The sequence below is a fragment of the Mastigoproctus giganteus genome, chromosome 13 (assembly GCF_048544385.1).
Source record: "Mastigoproctus giganteus isolate SK-2022 chromosome 13, ASM4854438v1, whole genome shotgun sequence".
Taxonomy (NCBI): Eukaryota; Metazoa; Arthropoda; class Arachnida; order Uropygi; family Thelyphonidae; genus Mastigoproctus; species Mastigoproctus giganteus.
In genome coordinates, this window is record NC_143587.1 from 72345812 (window position 1) to 72370960 (window position 25149).

The following is a 25149-nucleotide window of genomic DNA, read 5'->3' on the forward strand; positions in this document are numbered from 1 at the left end:
AAAAATTGATTTTACTAAGCAATTGCAAAGCATGGGTTTCCAGTGGTTCAGTAAGATCAATTGCAGAAAAATATTTACATAACGACATCATTGTGGTTGGGTAAATATTTTTCCATGGATTGTTTAGGAAAATGAATACACAATATTGCATAGGAAAGCTAAGTTGTATATGTATACAGGATGATAATAATGTTATGTCTCTCTCGCTCTCCCCCCCCCCCCCATAGTGAACACCTTTCTTATTTGGAGATATTTTTTATTTATTTATTTTTTTTTTTGCTATATATTGGATTGAAAACAAATGTAATCAGAGAAGTATATTTGGAACTAGGAAATTCTTAGAGGTTATGCCATGCCACTATATCAGAAATAGGCAGATTTCATGTTTTGACTTACTGTTAGTGTTGTGTAGCACCTGGATACTGTTTTTTTTTTTTTTTTTTTACTTTGTGTATTCATGACATAATTCTAAATGGTAATTATGGGTTCCATAATAATGAATCGTCAACACATAGGATAGTATTAAGATGAAAGCCACCACATCCAGAGACCAGCTCTCAAGAAGGAAAAATAAACAGTATCAATGGGAACTTTTCATGCAGTGATGTAACAACAAATAAATGCATTATTACTTGAACAGTTTCAATGTAGTGAGTAGGTACAGCATTTTCTTGTTTGCATCTGGGCACTTAAAATTCATGACTTGGCTCCTCCAGCAATCATGTTATTCAACTATTGAATGTTTGAAATGGAACAAAATTGAAGTTCTTGAAAAGCTGAGAAATTCTTTGATTTATTTCTGATAAAAAAATTTCTGGAATCTTAGATTCAGCTCATTGAGCCCCTATGCTGCAGTACTACTTATTTTTAGAACTCAAAATCCAGAATTTTTTAACAGTTTAGCTTTTAGCCAGAAGAAACTGGATAGCATTAAAGTTCCTTAATGTATAAATTAAAGAATTTCAATGTAAGCTTTTATTTAAGTATTAAGATGGCAGAACAATGAAAGGAAGCAAATCTTATCGAAGCAAATAAATAAAAATAAAATATTTCTTTTGTTTTTATATGTTATTTACTTTTTCCAAATATATATTCAATCTCATTTTTAAAATCTACATAAGCTATCTACATAGCCTTTAGCAAGCAAGGTAGTAACTTTTTATAGTTAATTATTCTTTGCCTAAATTCAAACTTTTTACATCTGATTTACAACTCTCTTTCCTTCATGCCTTTTCCTATCTATATCCTCTTGTTTGTGTCATTACAAAAGGTAAAAATATGCACCTGTCATTAAGTTTGCTCACTCTGTTTAAGTCCTTACCTTAAGATACTCAATCTCATATGGCCTTACCTCGATATTCTTAATCTCTCCTCAATAAAATCCCCATTAAAATATCTAGTTTTCAAACTCTGCAACTTACAAACTGAAGTTACTTCTGTAAAAAAATCTCTCTATATTTGCATCTTGTGGATGGTATGGTCAAACTATATCCAAGGTGTGGTCTCACCACGATTTGTAAAATGGGATAATTATCTCAACTGTAATTAGCATGAGCAAGTGCACATGATGCAAGAAAGCAAGCTTATATAGCATCAGTCAAAAAAAAAAAAAAAAACCCTTATTTCACCCATCCCCTCGCTCCAAATGTTTGTCAAGTTTTGCCTTGAATCTATTTTAAGCTATCAACTTTTACAACAACAGATGGAAGTTTGTTCCAGCAATCAACCACCTGATGGCTAAAGGCAAACATCTATCCCACAACAGTCTTTCCTCAGTTTGAATTTATGCCCTCTCAGGTTATTATTCTGAGCAAGAGGAAGAATCCTATCAGCATTGAGCATGATCAAACCATTCAAAGCTTTATACACCTCAATCAGATCGCCTCGCAGGTGACTAGTCTCCAGACACTGTAATTTGCAAAACTTAAGCTTTTCTTCGTAAGACCAACTCTTTGTTCTGTTCACTAATCTTGTTGCCCTTCTCTGTACTCATTCCAACAGCTCTACATCCTTCTTAAAATTAGGCCTCCAGACCTGTTCACTAATCTTGTTGCCCTTCTCTGTACTCGTTCCAACAACTCTACATCCTTCTTAAAATTAGGCCTCCAGACCTGTATACAGTACTCAAGGTGTGGCCTGACCTCACCATTGCCGTATACAAGGTAATAATCACTTCCTTATCCCTGCTAGAAAAATTCCTGTATATCATTGACAAGACACCATGAGCTACTCTTGCAGCCCGTCTGCACTGCTTGGAGAACTTCATATCTGCCTGCACAATTACCTCCAGGTCCTTTTCATTCTCTACCACTGTCAGTGTGGTACCACAAAGTTGATACGTTACTCTGGGATTACTGCTTCCTATACGTAGTACTTTACATTTGTCAATGTTAAACTTCATTTGCCACCTCTCAGCCCATCTGCTCAACCTTTCCAGATCCTGTTGCAGCAGCATAGCATTAATAGTGTCCTTAACAACCCTGCTAACCTTTGTATTGTCTGGAAACTTGGAAGTTAAGCTTGATATACCATCATCAATATCATTTATAAATACAGAAAACAAAGGATCCAACACTGAACCCTGAGGGACTCTACTAATAATATTAGTCCACGATGAGTAGTGTCACCACTCTGTCTTCTCCCCCTCAACCATCCCTTTATCCATAGCAGCAATTTGCCTCCAATGCCACACTGCTCCAATTTGTGCAGCAGTCTGCCATGTGCAACAGTATTAAAGGCCTTTCTAAGATCCGAATATATGATATCAAAGTTATTCTTTGCATCCAGTTTCTTTTTGACTACATCATAGTATCCAATCAAATTGGTCAGACAAAACTTTCCCTTAACAAACCCATGCTCCGTCCGAGCTATAACTGAAGTCAGTTGGAGTAGTGTACTGTCTTTACTGCCATTGACAACCATGCCAACCTTTGTATCATCTGCAATCTTAAACCCGATATACCTTCATCAATATCATTAATAAATATACAAAACAACAATGCCCAATACCGAACCCTGGAGTTCTAAGGAACCAGTATACGAAGTATACTGGTTCCTTAGAACTCCACTAATAACATTTGTCCACAAAGAGCAGTGTCCATTGATTACCACTCTCTGTCGTCTCCCACTCAACCATCCCTTTATCCATTGTAGCAACTTACCCTTAATGCCGTACTTCTCCAATTTGTACAGCAGTCTTTCATGTGCAACAATGCCAAAAGCTTTGCCGATTGGGCTAGCCAGGTGGGTAAAGTGCCTGCCTGGCAACCCAAAGGTCGTGGGTTTGAATCCTGCCTAGGGCTTGGATATCACGATGGTGCTGCACTATCTGGTTGGATCTCCCGGCCACGATACACAAAAGAAGCAGGAAAAAACTGGTTCCTTCGTATATTGCTCGCATCATACGATAAAAAAAAAAAAAAAAAAAAAAAAAATCAAAAGCTTTCCTGAAATTCAAGTATATGATATCAAAATTATTTTTGGCATTCAGTTCCTTTGTGACCACATCATAGTATCCAATTAAGTTGGTCTCAGATCTCCCACTTTTAATATTATTAGTGCCACTGTGTACATAACATTTTGTGCCCTTAAAAAAGATAATCTGCTCTACAATGTATACGTCAGTGTGCTAGAACAGCCCATGGGGGGGGGGTTCTTCAGTGTGGTTATGCTGCATATGGAATACTGCATACAGGAATGGAATCCTTCTTTTAGGAAGGATTTATTAGAAGGGATGAAGTGAAGGACAATGAAATTAGTTGGGGCAAATGGATATTCTTACCAAGAATGATTGTGGTTTTGGAAATTTCAATTGCTGGAAACTAAGCATCTATATGGTGAAGTAATTGAAGCATATCAGGTTAAAAGGTTTAATTAAATGAAATGCCGATGCACCTTTCGCAGATATCACACACACACACACACACACACACACACACACACACACACACACACACACACACACACACACACACACACACACACACACACACACACGGGAACATAAATTTTAATAAAATACATGGTTGCAGAATGGATGTATATAAATTTGCATTCAACCAAAGAGTAATTGATAGTTGGAATAAACTTACTCCTGGAGTTATGGAAATGGGTAGTTTAAATAAATTGAAAGAAGGTTTGGACAAATTATTAGTGGGAACAACAATGGACAAACTAAGTGGTGTTTTTTTTTTTTTTTTTTTTTTTTTGGCTGGTGCTATGTAAGCTTTGCTCTTTGCATTGTTGTTTCTAATACTAAATACTAATATTCGGAAATTTTGTGAAATAACAAGTTCTCTTTTATAACCTACACTGAAAAAATTTATTTTCAGATGGAGCCAACTGTTATTCCCACATTTTCTAATATAAAATTGGAGGAGTGTGACATTGGAGGCAAATTGCTGCTATGGATAAAGGGGTGGTTGAGGGGGAGAAGACAGAGAGTGGTAATCAATGGACACTGCTCATCGTGGACTAATGTTATTAGTGGAGTCCCTCAGGGCTCAGTGTTGGGTCCATTATTGTTTTCTGTATTTATAAATGATATTGATGATGGTATATCAAGCTTAATGTCCAAGTTTGCAGATGATACAAAGGTTGGCAGGGTTGTCAAGGACACTACTGACACTATGCTGCTGCAACAGGATCTGGAAAGGTTGAGCAGATGGGCTGAGAGGTGGCAAATGAAGTTTAACATTGACAAATGTAAAGTACTACACATGGGAAAAAGCAACCCCAGAGCAACGTATCAACTCTGTGGTACTACACTGACAGTGGTAGAGAATGAAAGGGACTTGGGGGTGATTGTGCAGGCAGATATGAAGTTCTCTGAGCAGTGCAGACGGGCTGCAAGAGTAGCTCATGGAGTATTGTCAATGATATACAGGAATTTTTCCAGCAGGGATAAGGAGGTGATTATTCCATTGTATAAGGCAATGGTCAGGCCACACCTAGAGTACTGTATACAGGTCTGGAGGCCTCATTTCAAGAAGGATGTAGAGCTGCTGGAACGAGTACAGAGAAGGGCAACAAGATTAGTGACTGGAACAAAGGGGTGCTCTTACGAAGAAAGGCTTAAGTTTTGCAAATTACAGTGTCTGGAGACTAGGCACCAGCGAGGTGATCTGATAGAGGTGTATAAAGCCTTGAATGGTTTAAGCATGCTCAATGCTGATGGGATTCTTCCTCTAGCTCAGAAAAATCACCTGAGAGGGCATAAATTCAAATTGAGGAAAGACAGATGTAGGATAGACGTGCGGAAATTTGCCTTTAGCCAGCGGGTGGTTGGTTGGTGGAACAGACTGCCATCCCTTGTGGTGGAGGTTGATAGCCTAAATAAGTTTAAGGCTCAGCTGGACAGGTATTTTGAACGAACAGAGGGGTGAAGTGGAAGTGGGTTTTTTTTTTTTTGGCTGATGCTGCATAAGCTTGCTTTCTTGCATCAAATGCCTCTACTAATGCTAAATGCTAATGCTAATGCTAAAAGTTGTGAAATTCTAAAATAAATTATTATATATTTTATAGTAAAAATTATTTTTTTTCTTATGATAAATCTACTTAACAGATACTCTCTTATCATAAGGAGTGTGTTTTGTTTAGTTTAAAATTTGTTACAAAATAAATATATAAACACATTATTATTTAAGATTAATTTCTTTATTTGTTTATTTTAGTTATTCTCCTTGTCCAGTTTAATGTTTTGGCTTCTTATATTTCTACATAAGAAATAAAATTAAATGATGTAAAAAAAAACTTAACTTTTCTATAATTGTAGTAATCCACCCTTTGATAAATGGATAAATGATGTTTTTCAATTATTCAATATATGGCATATATTGACAGGTTTTCATCCTGTAGGAACTAGAAATGAGGATAGAAACTCAAAAGCAAACTCTTGCTGCAAGAGAAGAAAGTATTAAAAAGCTGATGGAAATGCTACAGAACAAAGGTGTTGGTAAGTTATTTATTCTACATGTGCATATATGCATGAGTGTACATGCACACACAACCATACACAAAATTTAGGAAATAATGTAAAATTCAATAAATTTTTGAAGAGATCTAGTGTACACTGCAAATACATCTGTGTGGTGTCTTATTTCTTTATTTCCCTTATATTAGATGAGTAAGAGTAGCTTATTGTGCATATTTTATAATTGAGAAAATTTTAGTTAAAATTCTTTTATGCACTTATACAGATTTCATCCTCCCACAATCTGCTGTTTATATCAGAAACTTCTTTATTATGAAACAGTATATTACCATAGCTGAGTGGTCTAATTAAAAGTGCAGAGTTACATATGCTACATATTAAAATCCATGACATCACAAAATATGGTGACATATTCTGCTCTGTAAATTCTTGTTACCCTATGTGGCCATTCTGCAGTATAAACAGAAATGTTATTTTAGCTTTGAGTCAGGCATGCAGGATCAATGAGACCTCGAACAATATTTCAGCAATTCGTGCTCTTTATCTGTTCTATTCACACAGCTGAAACTCCTAATAGTTCTTTTTTAAAATGATTTCTCCACTGTAGATTCTGGAAATCTCTATCTTAATTATTGCACAATTAGGAAAAAATTTCATGAATTAAGTTAAACCTAATTACATGCACATGTTGATTGGCATTTGCCACAATTATTGATAGCAAGCTGGCTTTACTGCTATGTGCTTTCCTCCAGTCAGTAATGATTTTTAACTTCATGGCATTGAAACCTCATGCAGTGATCACAGTGTACTGATGTAGGATTTACTTAAAGATGTAATTACCATCAGGGATAAAGGGAAGGGTTTTTGTTACCAACAGCAAATTCTAAATGGAATTCAAGGAATTAATGTTGGAATCTACTAGGTTCTTCATACCAACTAAGAAATACTCTTCAAGATTTATACCTAAATGGATGTCAAATGAACTAATGAGACTCGTGGTAGAGAAGAAAAATGTATGGGATGCATATAAATTGTCAGGCAACACAGAAGTCTATGGTAGATATAAACTAGTCTGTAATCAAGTCACAAAGGAGATTAGGCAAGCGAAGACAGATTATGAGGAATCCTTGGACAAGCATGCAAAGAAATACAGCAAAGGCTTCTTTACTTATGTAAAGTCTAGAAGGAAGGGGATGAATCAGATTGGTCCACTTGATATCATTGGTTCAACGATTGATGATCCTGCTCAGGTAGCGGACAAACTAAATGAGTATTTTGCATTTACATTCACACTTGAGGAATTCTGTGGGGAAATAGAGGCCAGAAGTTTATCAAACTCAAATAGGAAGCTAAATGATTTTGTAATAACTGAGAGTAAAGTGGAGGAGAAATTGTTGAAGTTAAACATAACAAAGGCACCTGTAATGGATGGGATCTATCCAGTTATATTAAAGGAGCCAGTAAATGAAGTAAGCAAACCCTTAGCCATAATTATGAGAGCATTCTTGGATTCAGGTGCCTGGACTGGAGGATTGGACTGGAGATTAGCATTAGCATTAGCATTAGTAGAGGCATATGATGCAAGAAAGCAAGCTTATTCAGCATCAGCCAAAAAAAAAACAAACACACCACCCCATTTCACCTCTCCGTTCGCTCGAAATACCTATCCAGTTGAGCCTTAAATTTGTTTAGGCTATCAACTTCAACAACAAGTGATGGAAGTCGGTTCCACCAACCAACCACCCGGTGGCCAAAGGCAAATTTCCGCACATCTATCCGACATCCGTCCTTCCTCAATGTGAATTTATGCCCTCTGAGCTGATTATTCTGAGCAAGATGAAGAATCCCATTGGCATTGAGCATGCTCAAACCATTCAAAGCCTTATACACCTCTATCAGATCACCTCACCGGTGCCTAGTCTCCAGACACTGTAATTTGCAAAACTTAAGCCTTTCTTCGTAAGAGCAACCCTTTTTTCCATTCACTAATCTTGTTGCCCTTCTCTGTACCCGTTCCAGCAGCTCTACATCCTTCTTGAAATGAGGCCTCCAGACCTGTATACAGTACTCAAGATGTGGCCTAACCATTGCCTTATACAAGGGAATAATCACCTCCTTATCCCTGCTAGAAAAATTCCTGTATATCATTGACAAGACACCATGAGCTACTCTTGCAGCTCATCTGCACTGCTCAGAGAACTTCATATCTGCCTGCACAATTACCCCCAGGTCCTTTTCATTCTCCACCACTGTCAGTGTAGTACCGCAGAGTTGATACGTTGCTCTGGGGTTAATGTTTCCCATATGTAGTACTTTACATTTGTCAATGTTAAACTTCATTTGCCACCTCTCAGCCCATCTGTTCAACCTTTCCAAATCCTGTTGCAGCAGCATAGCGTTAGTGGTGTCCTTAACAACCCTGCCAACCTTTGTATCATCTACAAACTTGGACATTAAACTTGATATCCCATCATCAATATCATTCATAAACACCGAAAACAACAACGGACCCAACACTGAACCCTGAGGAACTCCACTAATAACATTAGTCCACGTTGAGCAGTGTCCATTGATTACCACTCTGTCTTCTGCCACTCAACCATCCCCTTATCCATAGCAGCAATTTGCCTCCAATGCCACACTGCTCCAATTTGTGCAGCAGTCTTCCATGTGCAACAGTATCAAAAGCCTTTCTAAGATCCAAATATATAATATCAAAGTTATTCCCTGCATCCAGTTCTTTTGTGACTACATCATAGTATCCAATCAAATTGGTCAGGCAAGACCTGCCCTTAACAAAACCATGCTGCGTCTGAGCTATAATTGAATTCTTGTCTAGATGATCCTGCAGTGCTTCTTTAACCAGTGCCTCCATTAATTTACCTGGAACAGAAGTTAAACTAACAGGTCTATAATTACTTGTGTCAGCCTTTGATCCTCCTTTGTGAATTGGGTTTACATTTGCACATCACCAGTCTATGGGTGCCTCCCCTGAGTCCAAAGAAGCTCTCATAATTATGGCTAGGGGTTTGCTTACTTCCTTTGCTGCCTCCTTTAATATAACTGGATAGATCCCATCCACCCCAGGTGCCTTTTTTATGTTTATCCTCAACAATCTCTCCTCCACTTTCCTCTCAGTTATTACAAAATCATCCAGCTCACTGCCAATGTTTACTTTACCTACATCATTCTGCTTCCTGATTAACTCCTCATGCGTGAATGCAGATGCAAAATACTCGTTTAGATTGTTAGCCACCTGAGCAGGATCCTCAACTGTTGAACCATCAATATCCAGTGGACCAATCTGATTCATCCCTTTCCTTCTTGAGTTTAAATAGGTAAAGAACTCTTTTCTGTTTTTCTTTGCATCCTTTGCCAAGGATTTCTCATAATCTGCCTTTGCCTGCCTAATCTCCTTTGTGACTTGGTTACAGACCAACTTATATCTATCATAGGCTTCCATGTCACCCATTAATTTGTATGTATCCCATGCATTTTTCTTCTCTGCCACATGTCTCATTAGTTCATCTGACAACCATTTAGGCCTAAAGATGTACAAATGCATCCCCAATTCAAAAAGGAGGATCTAATGGTGACACAAATAATTACAGACCTGTTAGTTTAACTTCTGTTTCAGGGGAAAATAATGGAGTCACTGGTTAAAGAAGCAGCATTGCAGGATCATCTAGACAAGATTGCAGTAATAATTCAGATACAGCATGGGTTTGTTAAGGGAAAGTCTTGTCTGACAAATTTGATTCGCTACTATGATGCAGTTACAAAGGAACTGGATGCAAAAAATTATTTTGATATCATATACAGTCAGTTCTGCTATAATGCACATTTTTGCAATGTGAATTTTCCCCAATGCAACTGATATATTAGGGAACAATGCAAGTATAATGCAATTTTCTCATTGGCTCATGCGCAATTTTGTCTGCAAGTAACACCAGGTGAATGCAAAAGTTGGCACCAAGCTGAATGTAGCGACCTGCACAGCACTACATACAAGTTTACGGAGCTTAAAAATATCAAATATCAAATGCATGAGAGCTATATTTCCCATTTATTGTAATTGTATTGGTCGGAGACAATGTTGTCATTTGCTGTATTCACAAGATAACATGTGATATTATAGGTTGACTCATGTTTTACAGGAGCTCACATTTTTCTATTCGAACAGAAATTTTGTGAGGTGTGATAGCAGGAGCAGAGGAGCACATTTCTGGATGTCACTACCGTAAAACAAAAACAATTTGCAATTCCCAGTTTATTGGGCTTTTCTGTTAGTGCAGTCTAATTATAAATGGGTAGTAAACTCTATATTATTCCATTTGAAATATTCTGTGGAATTCTGTGGGTTTTTACATTATGGTGAAATGTGTGTGTCCCCTTTCATGAAATCTTCAATCATAATAAAAACATAAATAAATTTTCAGAATTTTTTCTTCATTCCTATTTTTTAAACTTCATAAACTTGTCTCACTTGTGCAATTTGTGTGTCCCATGTTCATCATTATTGATTGCCTATCTTTTTTACTGTGTTAAATTTTATGATCCCAAAAAAGAGAAAATGTTAGTGAATAGAAATATCAATCAAGAAAACTTCATATCTTGTCAAGGTAAAGTGCTATATTTACTGTAATATTTATTTATTAGAAATTTAAGATGTTTAAACCTGTGTTAGCAATTTTATTGGGTTTCTAACTTTTTTTAGTGTTTTACTTACCAGACTGAACATTTTTTTTTTTTTTTAAGTGCTCTGCCCCTATCCCTATTTTTTACATAAGTCCTGTTGTTTTTAATGTGCGAAATACCATAATGCAGAGATTTTTAGTAACACATGTACTGCATTATAGCAGAACTGACTGTACTTGGATTTCAGGAAAGCTTTTGATACTGTTGTACAAATTGGAGCAGTATGGCATTAAGGGAAAGTTTGCAACTGTTGCACTTTGCAGCAGTCCCTTAAAAAGCACATTAAAGATTAAGCAAATAATGCCCCAATCATGGTACCACCAATTTTGTCTATACTGCTTAACCACACACTCAGAAATCAAGAAATCAATAACACTACCAACCTTGATAACACAGCCTTTGAAATACTTGCAAAGGAGGAAACATGGATACCCCCATATTCCTGAGAAAGGATAAAACAAAATTGAAACACTATAAACAGATCTAAAAGGTAGTTAGAAACACATTCTTCTTCCAAAGCCAAATAATGGACCAATTCATTCAGTGGAAATGTAGAGGTCTACATGGCAATATTGACAACTACAACTTGATATATCTCTCTCTCTCTCTCTCTCCCCCTCTCCCCCCCACTCCCTTACCCCCACAAGTGTCTCTTTCAGTTGGAAACTACAGACTGTACAGGCATGATAAGCTCACTGCTCATAGTTTACATGGTGGCATAGCTATATTGGTTGACTCTAAAATCCCTTCCAGACATATTCCCATTCAAACCTCTTCCGAAGTAGTTGCAATATGCCTTGCACTTGGAATAACTCATACTTGTTTGTCCATGTATCTCACCAAGTCAGACATACTCACTGACTGAACTAGATGATCTTATCCTACAACTATCAACCCCTTTCTGTGTGTTGTGTGGTTTTAATGCACATCATTAATTATGGGAATCATTACAAACAGACAGCCAGGGACATATAATAGAATCTTTTCTTGAAAGGTATAACCTAACACTGCTTAACACTTATGTGTGAGAGCCTGTGTTAAATCCATTAAACAGTGACCATTTCCCTATAATCTGTAAGCTCTGCACACAGAGAAAATTAACATTAATCCGTCAAGAAAAATAGAAATTCTCTAAAGCAGACTGGAATAAATATGCATCCAGCATTACACTTGATTATCATATCATCCAGCATCAATCTATAGATGATGCCATTAAACACATTATGGAACAGGTACTAGTAGCTGCTGCTACTGCCATACTGCAAACCTCAAATAAAATGTACAAGCACATCAACTATGGATGGACTCCTGCAAGTAATGCTGCTAAGAGAGAAAAAAAACAAGGCATGGAATCAGTTTCAAAAGAATCCAACCACTGCCAATCTCATAAATTGCAACATGCTCATTATCTCAGGCAGAAAGCTAAGAAAGAATAGTGGATTCGGTTTGTCTTCTCTGTCAGCAAATACACAGGCATAGGATTAACCTGGATAAAAATTAGATGCCTTTCTGGAAAGTTTCCATCGGCCTCTTCTCCCAATCATCATCTGATGGACAGGAGATAACTCTTCCTAAGGATATAGCAAACATCTTTGCAGAATCTTTTGCTCACCATTCTGCATCACTTGCATATGATCCATCTTTCCTAAAATACAAAGCAGTATCTGAAAAATACAAAATAAATTTGAGAATGAAGTCAGCCCTCTCTTATAACAAACCCAGGTACAATGTCTGAATTAGAAGAATTTTTAAAGAAATCAGCCAACAGTGCACCTGGTCTAGATGGCATATATTACCTAATGTTAAAGCATCTTAATCAGAGAGCCCTCCTAAAACTTTTTGACCAGATTTAATTGCACATTATTTTCCTATCTCCTGGCATCGTTCAATAATTCTATCCATTCCAAAGCTAGGAAAAAGCCAATCAGATCCACATAATTATAGACCTATCTCACTAGCCACTTGGGTAAGCCTCTGGAGAAAATGATACACAGTTGCCACACATGGTATCTGGAAACTCAAACTATTATTACCAAAGATGGTTTGGTTTTCATAAAAATAGATCCACTCTAGACCTTATGATTGAGGCTGAGGCAAATGGTGAAATGCATTCATAAAGAATCAACATTTGATCATGGTGAGTCTAGATATAGAGAAAGCCTTTGATACCATGTGGCATCTAGACACAGTCATGACTTACATGCTATAAGACTGAGATGGCTTTTTATCGCCTCTAATTCAGAGCTTTCTCCATGATTGAATCTTCCAAGTCTGTTATCAAAGCGTATTCTCTAGAATATCTGTGCAAGAGGAAGGGGTACCAGGATCAGTCCTCAGCACCACACTCTTTCATTTAGATTACACACTCTGATGATTACTAACACAAATTATGCAGAAACATATCTTTATGCTGATGATTTCACCATATCCTGTCACTCTCAGAATATATATTCCATTGAAAAGAAACTCCACCTATCAATAAATAACATACAATTGTGGATGTTACAAAATGGCTACCGATTGTCTCCACAGAAAACCTTTACTATACACTTCTGCAAGAAGTGCAGAATGCACCCTGACCAAGAATTGCATTTGGGGAATCATATTACACAAAATGACATCAGATTCCTAGGTTTAATATTAGATAAAAAATTAAACTTCCTAAAACACATACAGTATGTATGCACTATTTGTCCAAAGAAAATGAATATTCTTAAAGTACTCTCTGTCATGTCATAGGGAGCTGATCGATACTTCCTTCTTCACCTGTCCTGAACCATAATCCAATCCCAGCTAGACTATGGTGCACCTTTATATGACTTATCTAGAATATAAAGTCTACTCTGAGGAGTTTGACTGGATACTATTTGGTTTTCATAAAAATATGAAATAATCTTCATAAAAATATAAAAATTTAATTTTGATATCATATACTTGGATTTCAGGAAAGATTTTGATACTGTTGTAAAAATTGGAGAAGTGTGGCATTAAGGTGTGGCTTTTCATAGACGTACTGTTTCTGCTGCATGCCTCTTCTACAGATACTTCCATGGGCACTGTTCTTCTGAATTGGCTTCTATAATTCCCGCTCTCTCTTTCAAAACAGTCCGAACACGTGCCTCCACCAGCCAACATCCATTTACTGTCCAACTTCAAACCCACAGAACCAACTTTTCATCTTCCTCATTTATTCATTCAACTGCCATTTTCTGGAACAATCTTCCTTCATACGTATTTCCTGAAAATTACAATCTACAGAAGTTCAAGTCCAATGTCAACAAATATCTTCTTTCGTCTTCTCAACCTCCAACCCAAGCACGGTACTAAGTACTATAGGTTCTAATACCTCTCGTGTTTGGGGTTCACATAAAAAAAAAAAAAAAAAAAAAGGGTAAGTTACTGCTGTGAATAAATGGATGGTTGGTGGGAGAAGACAGAGTTTTTATCAATGGACACTGCTCTTTGTTCACTTAGTGCTGGGTTCATTGTTGTTTTTTTTTTTTTTTTGGTTTTTAGGAGCATTAGCAACTAAGACCATATTGCTCCGGGATATGCGGTGGTCATTCCCTGACCTTTCCGCATCCTCCGTATTTGTTCATTGTTGTTTTCTGTATTTGTTAATGATATTGATGAAGGTATATCAAGCTCCATATTTGTAGATGATACGAAGGTTGGCAGGGTGGTTGGTGACAGTATGCTAGTGCAAAAAGATCTAAAAAAATTAGGCAGTTGGGCTGAGAAATGGTGATTGAAGTTTAACATTGACAAATGAAAAGTACTGCACATGGGTAGCAATAATCCCAGATTAATGTACCAACTCTGTGGCACTACACTCAGTGTAGTGGAAAATGAAAAGACCCTGAGGGTAATTGTGCAGCCAGATATGAAGTTTTCGGAGCAGTGAGGACAGGCTTCCAAGACAGCACATGGGGTTTTGTCAATGATATACAGGAATTTGGCTTGCAGGGATAAGCAGGATTTATTCCATTGTACAAGGAAATGGTCAGGCCACATCTTGAGTACTGCACACAGGTCTAGAGGTTTCATTTTAGGAAGAATGTAGAGCTGCTAGATTAAGTATAGAAAAGAGCAATGGGATTGGCAAATGGAACAGATGGGTGCTCTTACCAAGAAAGTCTTCAGTTCTGCAAATTGCATTGTCTTTTGATTAGACACTTGTGAAGTTATCTGATTGAGGTATTTAAGGCTTTGAATGGATTGAGCAAAATCAGTGCTGATAGGATTCTTGCTCAGACTATGCACACAAAAGGGCATAAATCCAAATTGAGGAAGGAAGGTTGCAGAATTGATTTGTGGAAGTTTGCCTTTATCCAGAGGATGGTTGGTTGCTGGAAGAAACATCCATCTGATGTTGTGGAAATGGATAGCTTGAATAAATTCAAGGAAGAACGTGACAACCTGATAGAGCAGATGGATAGGTGAAATGGGTAGGGCTTTGTTTTTTGCTGATGCTGTATAATTCATAAGAACTGCAATGTAATACACCAACCATATAACTGAGACTTTATTAAAATAGAAATAATATTAAGATATGACAGGATCAGATAAAATGATAAAATAAAATACACTGATTATATGATAAAAGCAGTAAAATAATAAATAAAATATAAAGAATAGCAATTGCACTATACAGGATAAAGACAACTGTAGCTTTCAGAGGCGACTGCCTCCTTTATCAGCAATAAAATTTAACTTATTATGGCACATCCTTAAATAACTGCAAGATCACGGCTCGCAGCAAGTGTTATTGTAGGAACATGGGCAGTATCCTCCACATGTGCACGGAAACCGGAAATGGTTCAGGAGTGTGCCAGCCAGAACCGTTCATCCTGTCCAAGAATTATGGTTTCGAAGAGGGAATGAATATGGATTCCCCTGTCTCTATTAATGGTATTATGCTCAGAAGAGCAAATCCGCAAGTTCTTGAGCCATTTGCAGTTCCAATATCCATGTGAATGATAGACTATGACGGGGCGCCTCAGTAGCCAGGTGGGAAGGAGCAGCAGTGCGTAGCACACGCTTCGTGATTAGACCGGGGTTCGAGCCCGTCACCACCAAATACGGAGGATGCAGAAAGGTCAGGGAATGACCACCGCATATCCCGGAGCAATATGGCCTTAGTTGCTAATGCTCCTAAAAATCAAATAACAAACAAACAAACAGACTATGACGGCATCGCCAGGTGAAAATTGGTGGTTCTCCTCCCAAAAATGTTCACCCACAGCAGATTTCCTGTGATCTGTGGCCTTTATTGTGTTAATAACCCCATACGATCTTTGAAATGGCATTTTGTCTCACTAACAGAGCACACCCCCCACAATCAGAGCATTTAATTTCATATATGCCCACTTATACCTTCCATAGGTATGGGATCTTTAACCTTTGACACGACTGCGTGAAATCTTTACCCTGGCAATTAATAAATGATATTAAGAGGAGATCTGAAGTCCTTAGATCTTTTATTATTAGTATCCTTACCAACATATATAATACTATTCCCGTTTTGTGCCTTTATAAGATGATAGCTGCTCTATAGTCTCATCAGCTTTTGCCCCTATCAGACATATCCTAGTCCTGTTCCACCTATATTTCCCTTTTCCCTCATAATAGGTTTTATGATAATAGCTACTTCATGTGGAACCAGCACATTCTGCTATGTATGATGTTGTGTCATGTGATGCTTGAGTGTAGTGTCTATTATTGTGCTGGGTTGCTGAGTGCTTGATGGGTCCCTCTCTTTTATTCCTTTGAGAGAAATAAACATAAACAATATTGTTTACTCACTCAGGGCCACTCAACTTTTACAAGGGGAAGAATAATATAAACAGATAAAAAAAAATAACAAAACAAACAGCACATACAAGACTAGAGACACTATTAGGAAGGTACAAAGAGAATCAACTACTAAAGCCTAACCAATGAGCCACCAGGATTTAAATATTTTCACTGTCCCTGTAATGGGATATAATGCTACTCCTCGGTTAGCAGAATTAAATTTTCATTTAATAATAGTAATAGCCATACAGTGCAAGAAAGTCCAGATTTTTGCTGCACTGGATGGGGGGGGGGGGGAAGAGTAGATAAGAAAATACTTATTATTTGCTTCTCTCCTCACATAGGTAACTATCCAATTGACCTTTGAATTTATTCAATCTATCAGCCTCAACTACCTGTGAAGGCAAACCTGTTCCAGTGATCAGCGACTTGCTGGCTAAAAGAAAACTCCCTACAATCTAGTCTAAACCTCTTCCCCTGTAATTTTCATTTATGCCCACAAGTTCTGGAATTCTCTAACAGTGAAAATTCCATCTTTACTAAAATGAACAAAGATGGAATTTTCGTTCATTTTACTAAAGAACCTTATAAACCTCACTTTCGTTCATTTTACTCAGAGCCTAATAAACCTCGCTCGGGTCACCTCTGAGGTGTCTGGTTGCCAAGCTCTGTAGCCTACATATTCGGAGTCTTTCCTCATATTGTTGCCCATTTTCTGAAATCACCATACAAGTTGCCTGTCTTTGGACCTTTCAAGAAGCTCAGTCTTTCTTTCAGATGAAGTCTGAAAGAAAGACTACACAGTATGCCAAATGTGGTCTTACAATTGTCTTGGAACTATGACTTCCATATCTCTGTAGGATAATGTTCAATAAATCATCGATAGAACACCATGGGTTTTCCTGGCTGCTTGTTTGCACTGCTCAGAAAACCTTATCTGTCCATATTATAACTCCCAGATCCCTTTCTTACTCTACTGTTTTTAATTCAACCCCACCAAGTGTGTAATTTATTTGCAGTTGCTATTCCCCAAGTGTACGACCTTGCATTTTACTGCATTAAAACATGATTGATATGTGAGTAAGCCTTTGACTCTGGATATCTGACTAGTACCATTGCATTATTCAGTGAACAAATTTTGCCAAATTAAAGGTCCTGTTGCAAGAAAGCCTATCAGTTCTATAGTGGCTGATCTAGTAATGCAGAATCTTAAGAGAATTTTAGTTTGTCTCTATGCAATGCTATCATTTTTGCACTGCCATATTGATGTTTGTGATGGCCAGGCACTGGAATATCTCAGTGACTTTCACCCCAACATTCACTTTACACTGAAAAGGATAGCAAATCATCTTCTTTCCTTTTTAGAAATTTTAGTTAGTTGTGTTTGTCATATAGGAAACCCAGTATATGGAAGCCAATTCACATTCACACATGCTTTATCACAGCCTGGGCATATGCACACGAGGCCTCCACTGATTATGCCTTGTTACCTTGCTTCACTGCAGTACATTTAGATAATGACAAGAGATCATTTGGGTTAAGCAAATGTAGCTTGCTGGAAATTAATTACCCCTCTTCATCCTTCCACCTTGCTTGAATTGCATTCCCAACATCCTCCATCACTGCTTAGAACACCAAAACTTTCATTCCATTCTGTCCAGGCCTTTCCTATATCAAGTAGTGGATTTTACAAATGGAGGTTGCTTAGTGTATTCAACTTTCTCATAATATGCTATTACATGAATAAATGTTTCACAGCCAGAACAAGGAAATGTTCAGATGATCACCCAATCAAGTATGCACAAGGAAGTTTACATATTTGATTGGGCCTCACAGCCATATCATCACCATTGATAAAAACTCACTGTATATCACTTCACCCCCCCCTCCCCACCGCATGCTTTAACTCAAGTCTTAGAATCAATCCCATTTTTGAACAAATTACACTGGTTGCCATCAATTTCCTCCCTGAAATAATTTCGATGAATTCTCATAGGAAATGTGTTAAAAAAAATTCAGATTTGTGCTTAAAAAGTTCTCATCACCCTCAGTTTTCAAATATTGTAGGTTAATGGCTGAACTAGTTTAATTATCTTTTTCTTTTTTTTTTTTTTTTTCTAGAACATTTAGGAGATTTCTAGATCATTTGGGAGCTTTCTAACAACATTTGTGAATATTCTAGAATATTGTTATGTGCCGAGAAAGGTCAGGATGTTTCTAGAAGGTTCTAGAACTTTCAATGGAGTTCTCTAGAAATATTGTGAGCCTTCTAGAAACTCTTCTACTGGTATATATACGAGTGGTTCCCACACCAAGCAAGCATTTTTGTATTTCAAAAAGTGTATGCATTTCAAAGGGCAAGTGGTGAACAAGTATTTTATTAAATTGGTGTTTGTAAACAAGTGTGTGCATAACTGTAAATTATGAACTGTGTCTAAATTAGAAATAAAAAATGTACAATTTCTTAATTGTGTTCTTGTGTGTGCATATCTCAACCATACATGAAATATGTTGTGTTCTTGCTGAAATAAGCCTGATAGCTTTTACTACATTTACAGAGAAGTGGTATTAAAATTGCAGTGGAAGCCATTTGAAGAGAGTTGAACCTCTCCAAAACCAAGGCTCAATTACTAGGATCATGGCGTCAACAATGGAATTTTCTTGAAAAGGGTGTCAATGTGTCTTTTTATAGGAAGAGGTAGCCTAACATAGGTATATCAGGCTTAATGTCCAAGTTTGCAGGGCTGTTAATGATAATAATGATATTATGCTACTGCAACAGAATCTAGAACAGTTGGGCAGATGGGATGAGAGGAGATAAATAAGTTTAACACTGACAAATGCAAACTACTGCATATGCATAGCAATATCCCAGAGATGTGTACCAACTGTGTGGTACTACACTCAGGGTGGTAGAGAATGAAAAAGAATTGGAGGTAATTGTGCAGTCAGATATTAAGTTTTCTGATTAGTGCAGACAGACTGCCAGAGCAGGTCATGGGTATTGCCAATGATATACAGGAATTTTGCTAGTAGGGAAAAGGTGATTATCTCTTTGTATAAGGCAATGGTCAGGCCACACCCTTGAGTACTGAGTACAGGTCTGGAGGCCTCATTTTAAGAAGGATGTAGGGTTGCAAGAATGAGTACAGAGAAGGGCAAAAAGATTGGTGGGGGAACGAAGGGGTCCTCTTACCATGAAAGACTTAAGTTCTGCAAATTGCAGCATCTTGAGACTAGGCACCTGCAAGGTGATCTGATTGAGGTGTATAAGGCCGTGAATGGCTTGAGCAGGCTCAGTGCTGATGAGATTCTTCCTCTTGCTCAGATTACGAACCTGAAAGGGCATTAGTTCAAATTGAGGAAAAACAGTTGTAGAATAGATGTTTGGAAATTTGCCTTTAGCCAGCAGGTAGTTGATTGCTGGAACAAACTTCCATCTGTCATTGTGGAAGTTGATAGCTTAAATAAATTCAAGGAAGAACTGGACAAACTTGTAGAGCAAATGGATGGTGCTTTAGTTTATTGTAACAATGTCCAAGAATTAATGAAAGAGTTACATCTGGAGCATGTCCCTGAGCAGTGGAGGCTTTCCTTGGCGCATTATAGCCTTAGATGCTAATGCACCAATAAAATTCAAACCAAACAAACAAACAAGTGGAGGCTTTCATTGATTCATCCAAGGTCGGTTTTATAGCAGTTTTACTCCATAATGGAAATAAGTATCCATCTATACCATTAGCCCATGCAGTTCATATGAAGGAAGTTCATATACATTTTCTCAAATGTATGAGAACCTACAGGTTCTTTTGCAAAAAATATGCTCTCAATAATACAAATAGAATACCTGTGCAAAACTAAAAGTGATGGCTTTGCTGACTGGGTTGGAAGGTGAATACACTAAATACTGCTGTGTTTTATGTGAGTGGGACAGCTGAGCAAAGGATTGCCACAACAGGGTAAAAAAAAAAAAAAAAATGGCCAGACTGTTTAGAAACTACACCAGGCCAGAAAAATGTAGCACATCCTCCTTTGGTGGCTAAGTCAAAAATCTGTTTATTCCATTGCACATCAAGCTAGTTGTAATAAAAACTATTTGTGAAAGCAATGAACAAAAAAAAGAAAAGGATTTTCTTGTTTGAGGCAAAAGTTTTTTTCAAATCAGTGAGACCAAGGTAAAAAGAGGCATTTTTGTGGGTCCTCAAATCAAACTGCTATTCCAAGATGAGGAATTCACCAAAAAATTAATGCTACAGAAGTAAGGGCCTGGAATGCATTCAAAAACATCTGCCAGAATTTTTTAGGCAATGAGAAATGACAAAATTAGAGTGAAATTGTGGATGAGCTAATTTTAGCATACCGAATGTTGGGATGCAACATATTAAAGCTTCATTTCCAACATTCCCATTTAGACTTTTTTCCTGAAAACTTGGGTGCAGTCTCCAATAAACATGGTGAAAGGTTTCACCAAGATTTTTCTCAAATAGAAAAAACAAATACCAGAAAAATGGAATCCAAATATGTTGGCACACTACTGTTGGAATCTCGTGTGTAAGACACTAATGGACAATTATAAAAAATGACAAAATATGTGTTTTGTTAACAGATAAACATTTTTGTAAATAGAACAAGGTTAAAATTGGTGGGTGTTACAGCAATATGGTTGCCATATTTGAATTCAGAAATATCAAATATATAAGAATCACCCTGAATTTTAACAGAGAGCAAACAATTTTTTTTGCCAACCAGTGTAATTTATCTAATTGCTTCTTAAATTAATTTAAACTACCCACTTCAACAAACATTAGATGGAAGTTTGTTCCAGCAGTCAATTTCCCTCTGAGCGAAACCAAATTTCTACACATCTATCCTGCAGCTATCCTTCCTCAATTTAAATTTATGCCTCCTTATGTGTGTTATCTGAGCAGGAGTGAGGATTCCATCAACATTCAGCTTACTCAATCCATTCAGAGCCTTAAAAACCTTGATCAGACTTTGCTCCTTGCAGGTGCATAGTTTCAGATGCTTCAATTTGCAGAACTGAAGTGTTTCTTGGTAGGAGTACCCTTTTGTTTCCCTCACTAATCTCATTGTTCATCTCTCTGCCTGTTCCAACAGATCCACATCCTTCCTAAAATGAGACTTCCAGACCTGTATGCAGTACTGAATATCTTGCAGCGGTACCTCTATTTATTCTGGCATTGCTCTCCACTTTAAGGTGAATGAAAATGTTCTGCAATGGTGAAAACTTAACATTTGTTTTTATTGTCAATTTTATGTTGTTTTATCTTTTCTTTTATCTTTTAATTGTATAATTATACATTTTTATTATTTTTTAAAATTTTAGTTCATTGTTGTAGACTGGTTACTGGTTGGATAAATATCAAATTTTATTGATGAAGATAATGATTAACAAGTTTTCTGGTCATTTAAGTTGTGCAACAAATTCTGGGCTCATATCTCCATATGATTCAGCCGTGCTCAATAGTTTTATTCTAATGTTTTAGAAATTCAAATGGTATATGCACTGCAGTTTTTTTTTTTTTTTTTGCATGAATGGAATGGAAGTTTATGAAGCATTTTATGGACAGATAAGGCCATTTCCATTTGAATGGTGTGTTAATATCCACAACTGTAAAATATGGGCAACATCCATACAGTTACCCCAACCCCAACCCAGGGATTTTCTGCCAGCTTATTAACAAGGGACTTGCTCAAGAAGAATTTCAGCTATTTTAACCAGGATCATTCCTGATTAAAATAGTGTTAAATTTTATCAAACTTTTTTTTTTTAACAAGGGGCTTTACATGTCCCCCCCATAGGGCGCGCACACACACACACACACACACACACACACACACACACACACACACACACACACACACACACACACACAAAATCCAAATTCAGAATGCTGATATATCCAGCCCAGAATTAAGCATAGGCCAAATGAGCCATGATTTCATTATCTAAGAGGGCCTCCTCTTTGTTTCTTTTTTGTGAAGATAAAAAAAACAAAAACAAAAAACTGTATAATTAGATATTTTGGGACCTTTTACCATGCTTTAAACTTAGGCCCCTCATCATGTCTAAATCTGACATGATGAGGGGCCTAAGTTTAAAGGAAATAGGAATTTACAGCAGAATTCATCATTAGTATGTTATTTTTGAAAACATTCTTTCAGTTGGCCTCATGGCATGTTCTATAAATGCCAATTGCCATTATTTTGTTTTAACTTGCTACATTATTCTGACTGACTAAGAAAATAACAGAATGAGGAGCTAAAAGAAAACCTGAAAGACAACAGCTGAGATGGACAGATGAAATTTAAGAGTTTATGGGTAGTAAATGGATGGCCATTGCACAAAACAGAAGGAACTGGAAAGGTGCTGGAGAGGCCTTCATCCTGCAATTAATTGAAAATGACTGATGATGATTATTCTGACTCTTTAATGGCATGAATTTCTTGATGTTTTTATGCTGTATTGCATAAAAATGACTGTGTTTTTAAGAAAGACAGTATTCTTCCACTGATTGCAATCCATTTCATGCAACTGTTTCAGACATTTCATGAGTGAGAGGATTATTAGTTGCAACTTCCTGCAGAGTGGCTACCACTTTGAATGCTTAATTTAAACTTTTCTGACTTTTGGCTTTGGGCTGTTGGTTAGAACAGTGTGTACCTTGATAACATTGGCACATGTGCACACACACATATTTGTAATTGAAAGCAAGCTATATATACCATATTGACAAAATCTCACTTAATGTCATTCTTTTGACTATCAAAAATATATCCTTTGATTTTGAGACTAGGCACCTGTGAGGTGATCTGATTGAGGTGTATAGAGCCATGAATGGTTTGAGCATACTCAATGCTGATGCGATTCATCCTCTTGCTCAGAATAATTGCCTGAAAGGGAATAAATTCAGATTGAGGAAAGACAGTTGTAGGATGTATGGAAGTTTGCCTTTAGCCAGCGGGTGGTTGATTGCTGGAACAAACTTCCAATTTGTCGTTGTAGAAGTTGATAGTTTAAGCAGATTCAAGGTGGAACTATACAAACATTTGGAGCAAGTTGATGAGTGAAATGAGGTGTGTGTGTGTTTTTTTTTGGCTGATGTTATATAAGCTTGCTTTCTTCAATCATGTGCTAATGCTTGTCGTTTCGGCGCTTCCGTAGCCATTTGGGAAGGAGCAGCAGTGCATAGCACACGCTTCTTGATTAGACCGGGGTTCGAGCCCGTCACCACCAAATACGGAGGATGCGGAAAGGTCAGGGAATGACCACCGCATATCTCGGAGCAATATGGCCTTAGTTGCTAATGCTCCTAAAAATTTTTTTTCCCTACTGCTTCAAACCCTAGAGGCTCACATCTGGTGTGTCAGGATCCTTGACACACCCAGGATCCTGAGCTGGATATCATCATTCTTCTCTTCCTTGGTGATTTCCTTCTGCTTCTCTCTCTCTCTCTCTCTCTCTCTCACTCAGGGTAACTCAGAAAATTTTTTTTTTTTGGCTGGTGCAGCATAAGCCTTAGGCTTCCTTGCACCATATGGCTAATAATAATAATAACTATTAGAGGGATAGACAGACAATATGAGATTTTTTTGCTGATACTGTCTAAGCTTGCTTTCTTGTATCATTTGCCAATGCTAATACTAATCCAGATGCACTTATCTCTGTCCATGGTTATCCTAATCCAATCATCACACACTCTTTTGGTAATGACATTGACTTTTGTAACTGACTTTTTTTCTTTTTTTTTTTTTTTCATAATTTACATCTTCGATGTCTCAGTGGTATTTCTACAATATATGATTACTTTCTATGCAAAATACCTTGGGGTAAAAAATATTTTTACTCATCATGTGTATCATTCTTTCTTCTCTTAAAAAATTTTGAGATATTCCTTTATGTAATACTCATATTTCTCTTCAAATGATAGGAAACAAATTAATTGAAGAAGAGAGGAAAGAAATGGAGAGATTAAAGATAAAGTTAATAGATACAGAATCACGATCACGCCACTTGGAAAATATGCTGGAGGCTAAAGACAAAGATTTAGAAAAACTGAAAGAGGTATCATTTTTATATTAATAAATAGGTAACATATTAGTTTGTTTACTTATAGTATATTGACTTGGCACATTATACCATAAGCCTGGTATTCATTTATATTGTCACTGGTTTCACAGAACTCACCTTGTATACAGTTCTCTCTTTATACCCATTATGATCTCTTGAGATCGTGTTTTATTTTGCCACTTAAAATGGAAAAGGTAATGGATGCAGCAATATATCCCCATTTATATATAGTACTTAGTACTGCCATAAATACTGCTATGAAAAGATTGAGCAATGAAATACCAAAAAAAAAAAAAATCTCTTATGCACTATAGCAGGCGAACAATTTAAAATAATTAAAATTTTTAAAAAGTTCAAAGTGCATTTCTAAGAAATTGATGATCTCTTGTTGTACATCCCCGGCGAGTTCATCCTTGTCTGTGTTTTCCCAAATGTTTCCTCACGGTAAACAGCAGACATTTTTCTGTTCTCAATTTAACTTTACCCTCAACACTTAACAGAATGTTTTCAACTCACTGTATCATAACATTGTAAAGGAATGTTTAGTTGTTTTACTCTTTGCACAGGTTGGAGATTTCTTCTCAGGATCTAAAAGTTCTTATCACACTCCAGCCACTTTCAGCTAACCCAC

The 25149-nt window shown here is 37.0% G+C and overlaps 1 protein-coding gene across 1 annotated transcript in view; it reads left to right on the forward strand.

The window, feature by feature from the left end:
- The window catches only part of brp (ELKS/RAB6-interacting/CAST family member bruchpilot), a 461964-nt gene that overhangs the window by 321417 nt on the left and 115398 nt on the right, over positions 1 to 25149 (forward strand). Inside the window, exons 3-4 of the mRNA XM_090387273.1 lie at positions 5857 to 5953; positions 24379 to 24512. Coding sequence (XP_090243399.1) covers positions 5857 to 5953; positions 24379 to 24512 — 231 coding nt within the window. The remainder of the gene's footprint in view (positions 1 to 5856; positions 5954 to 24378; positions 24513 to 25149) is intronic.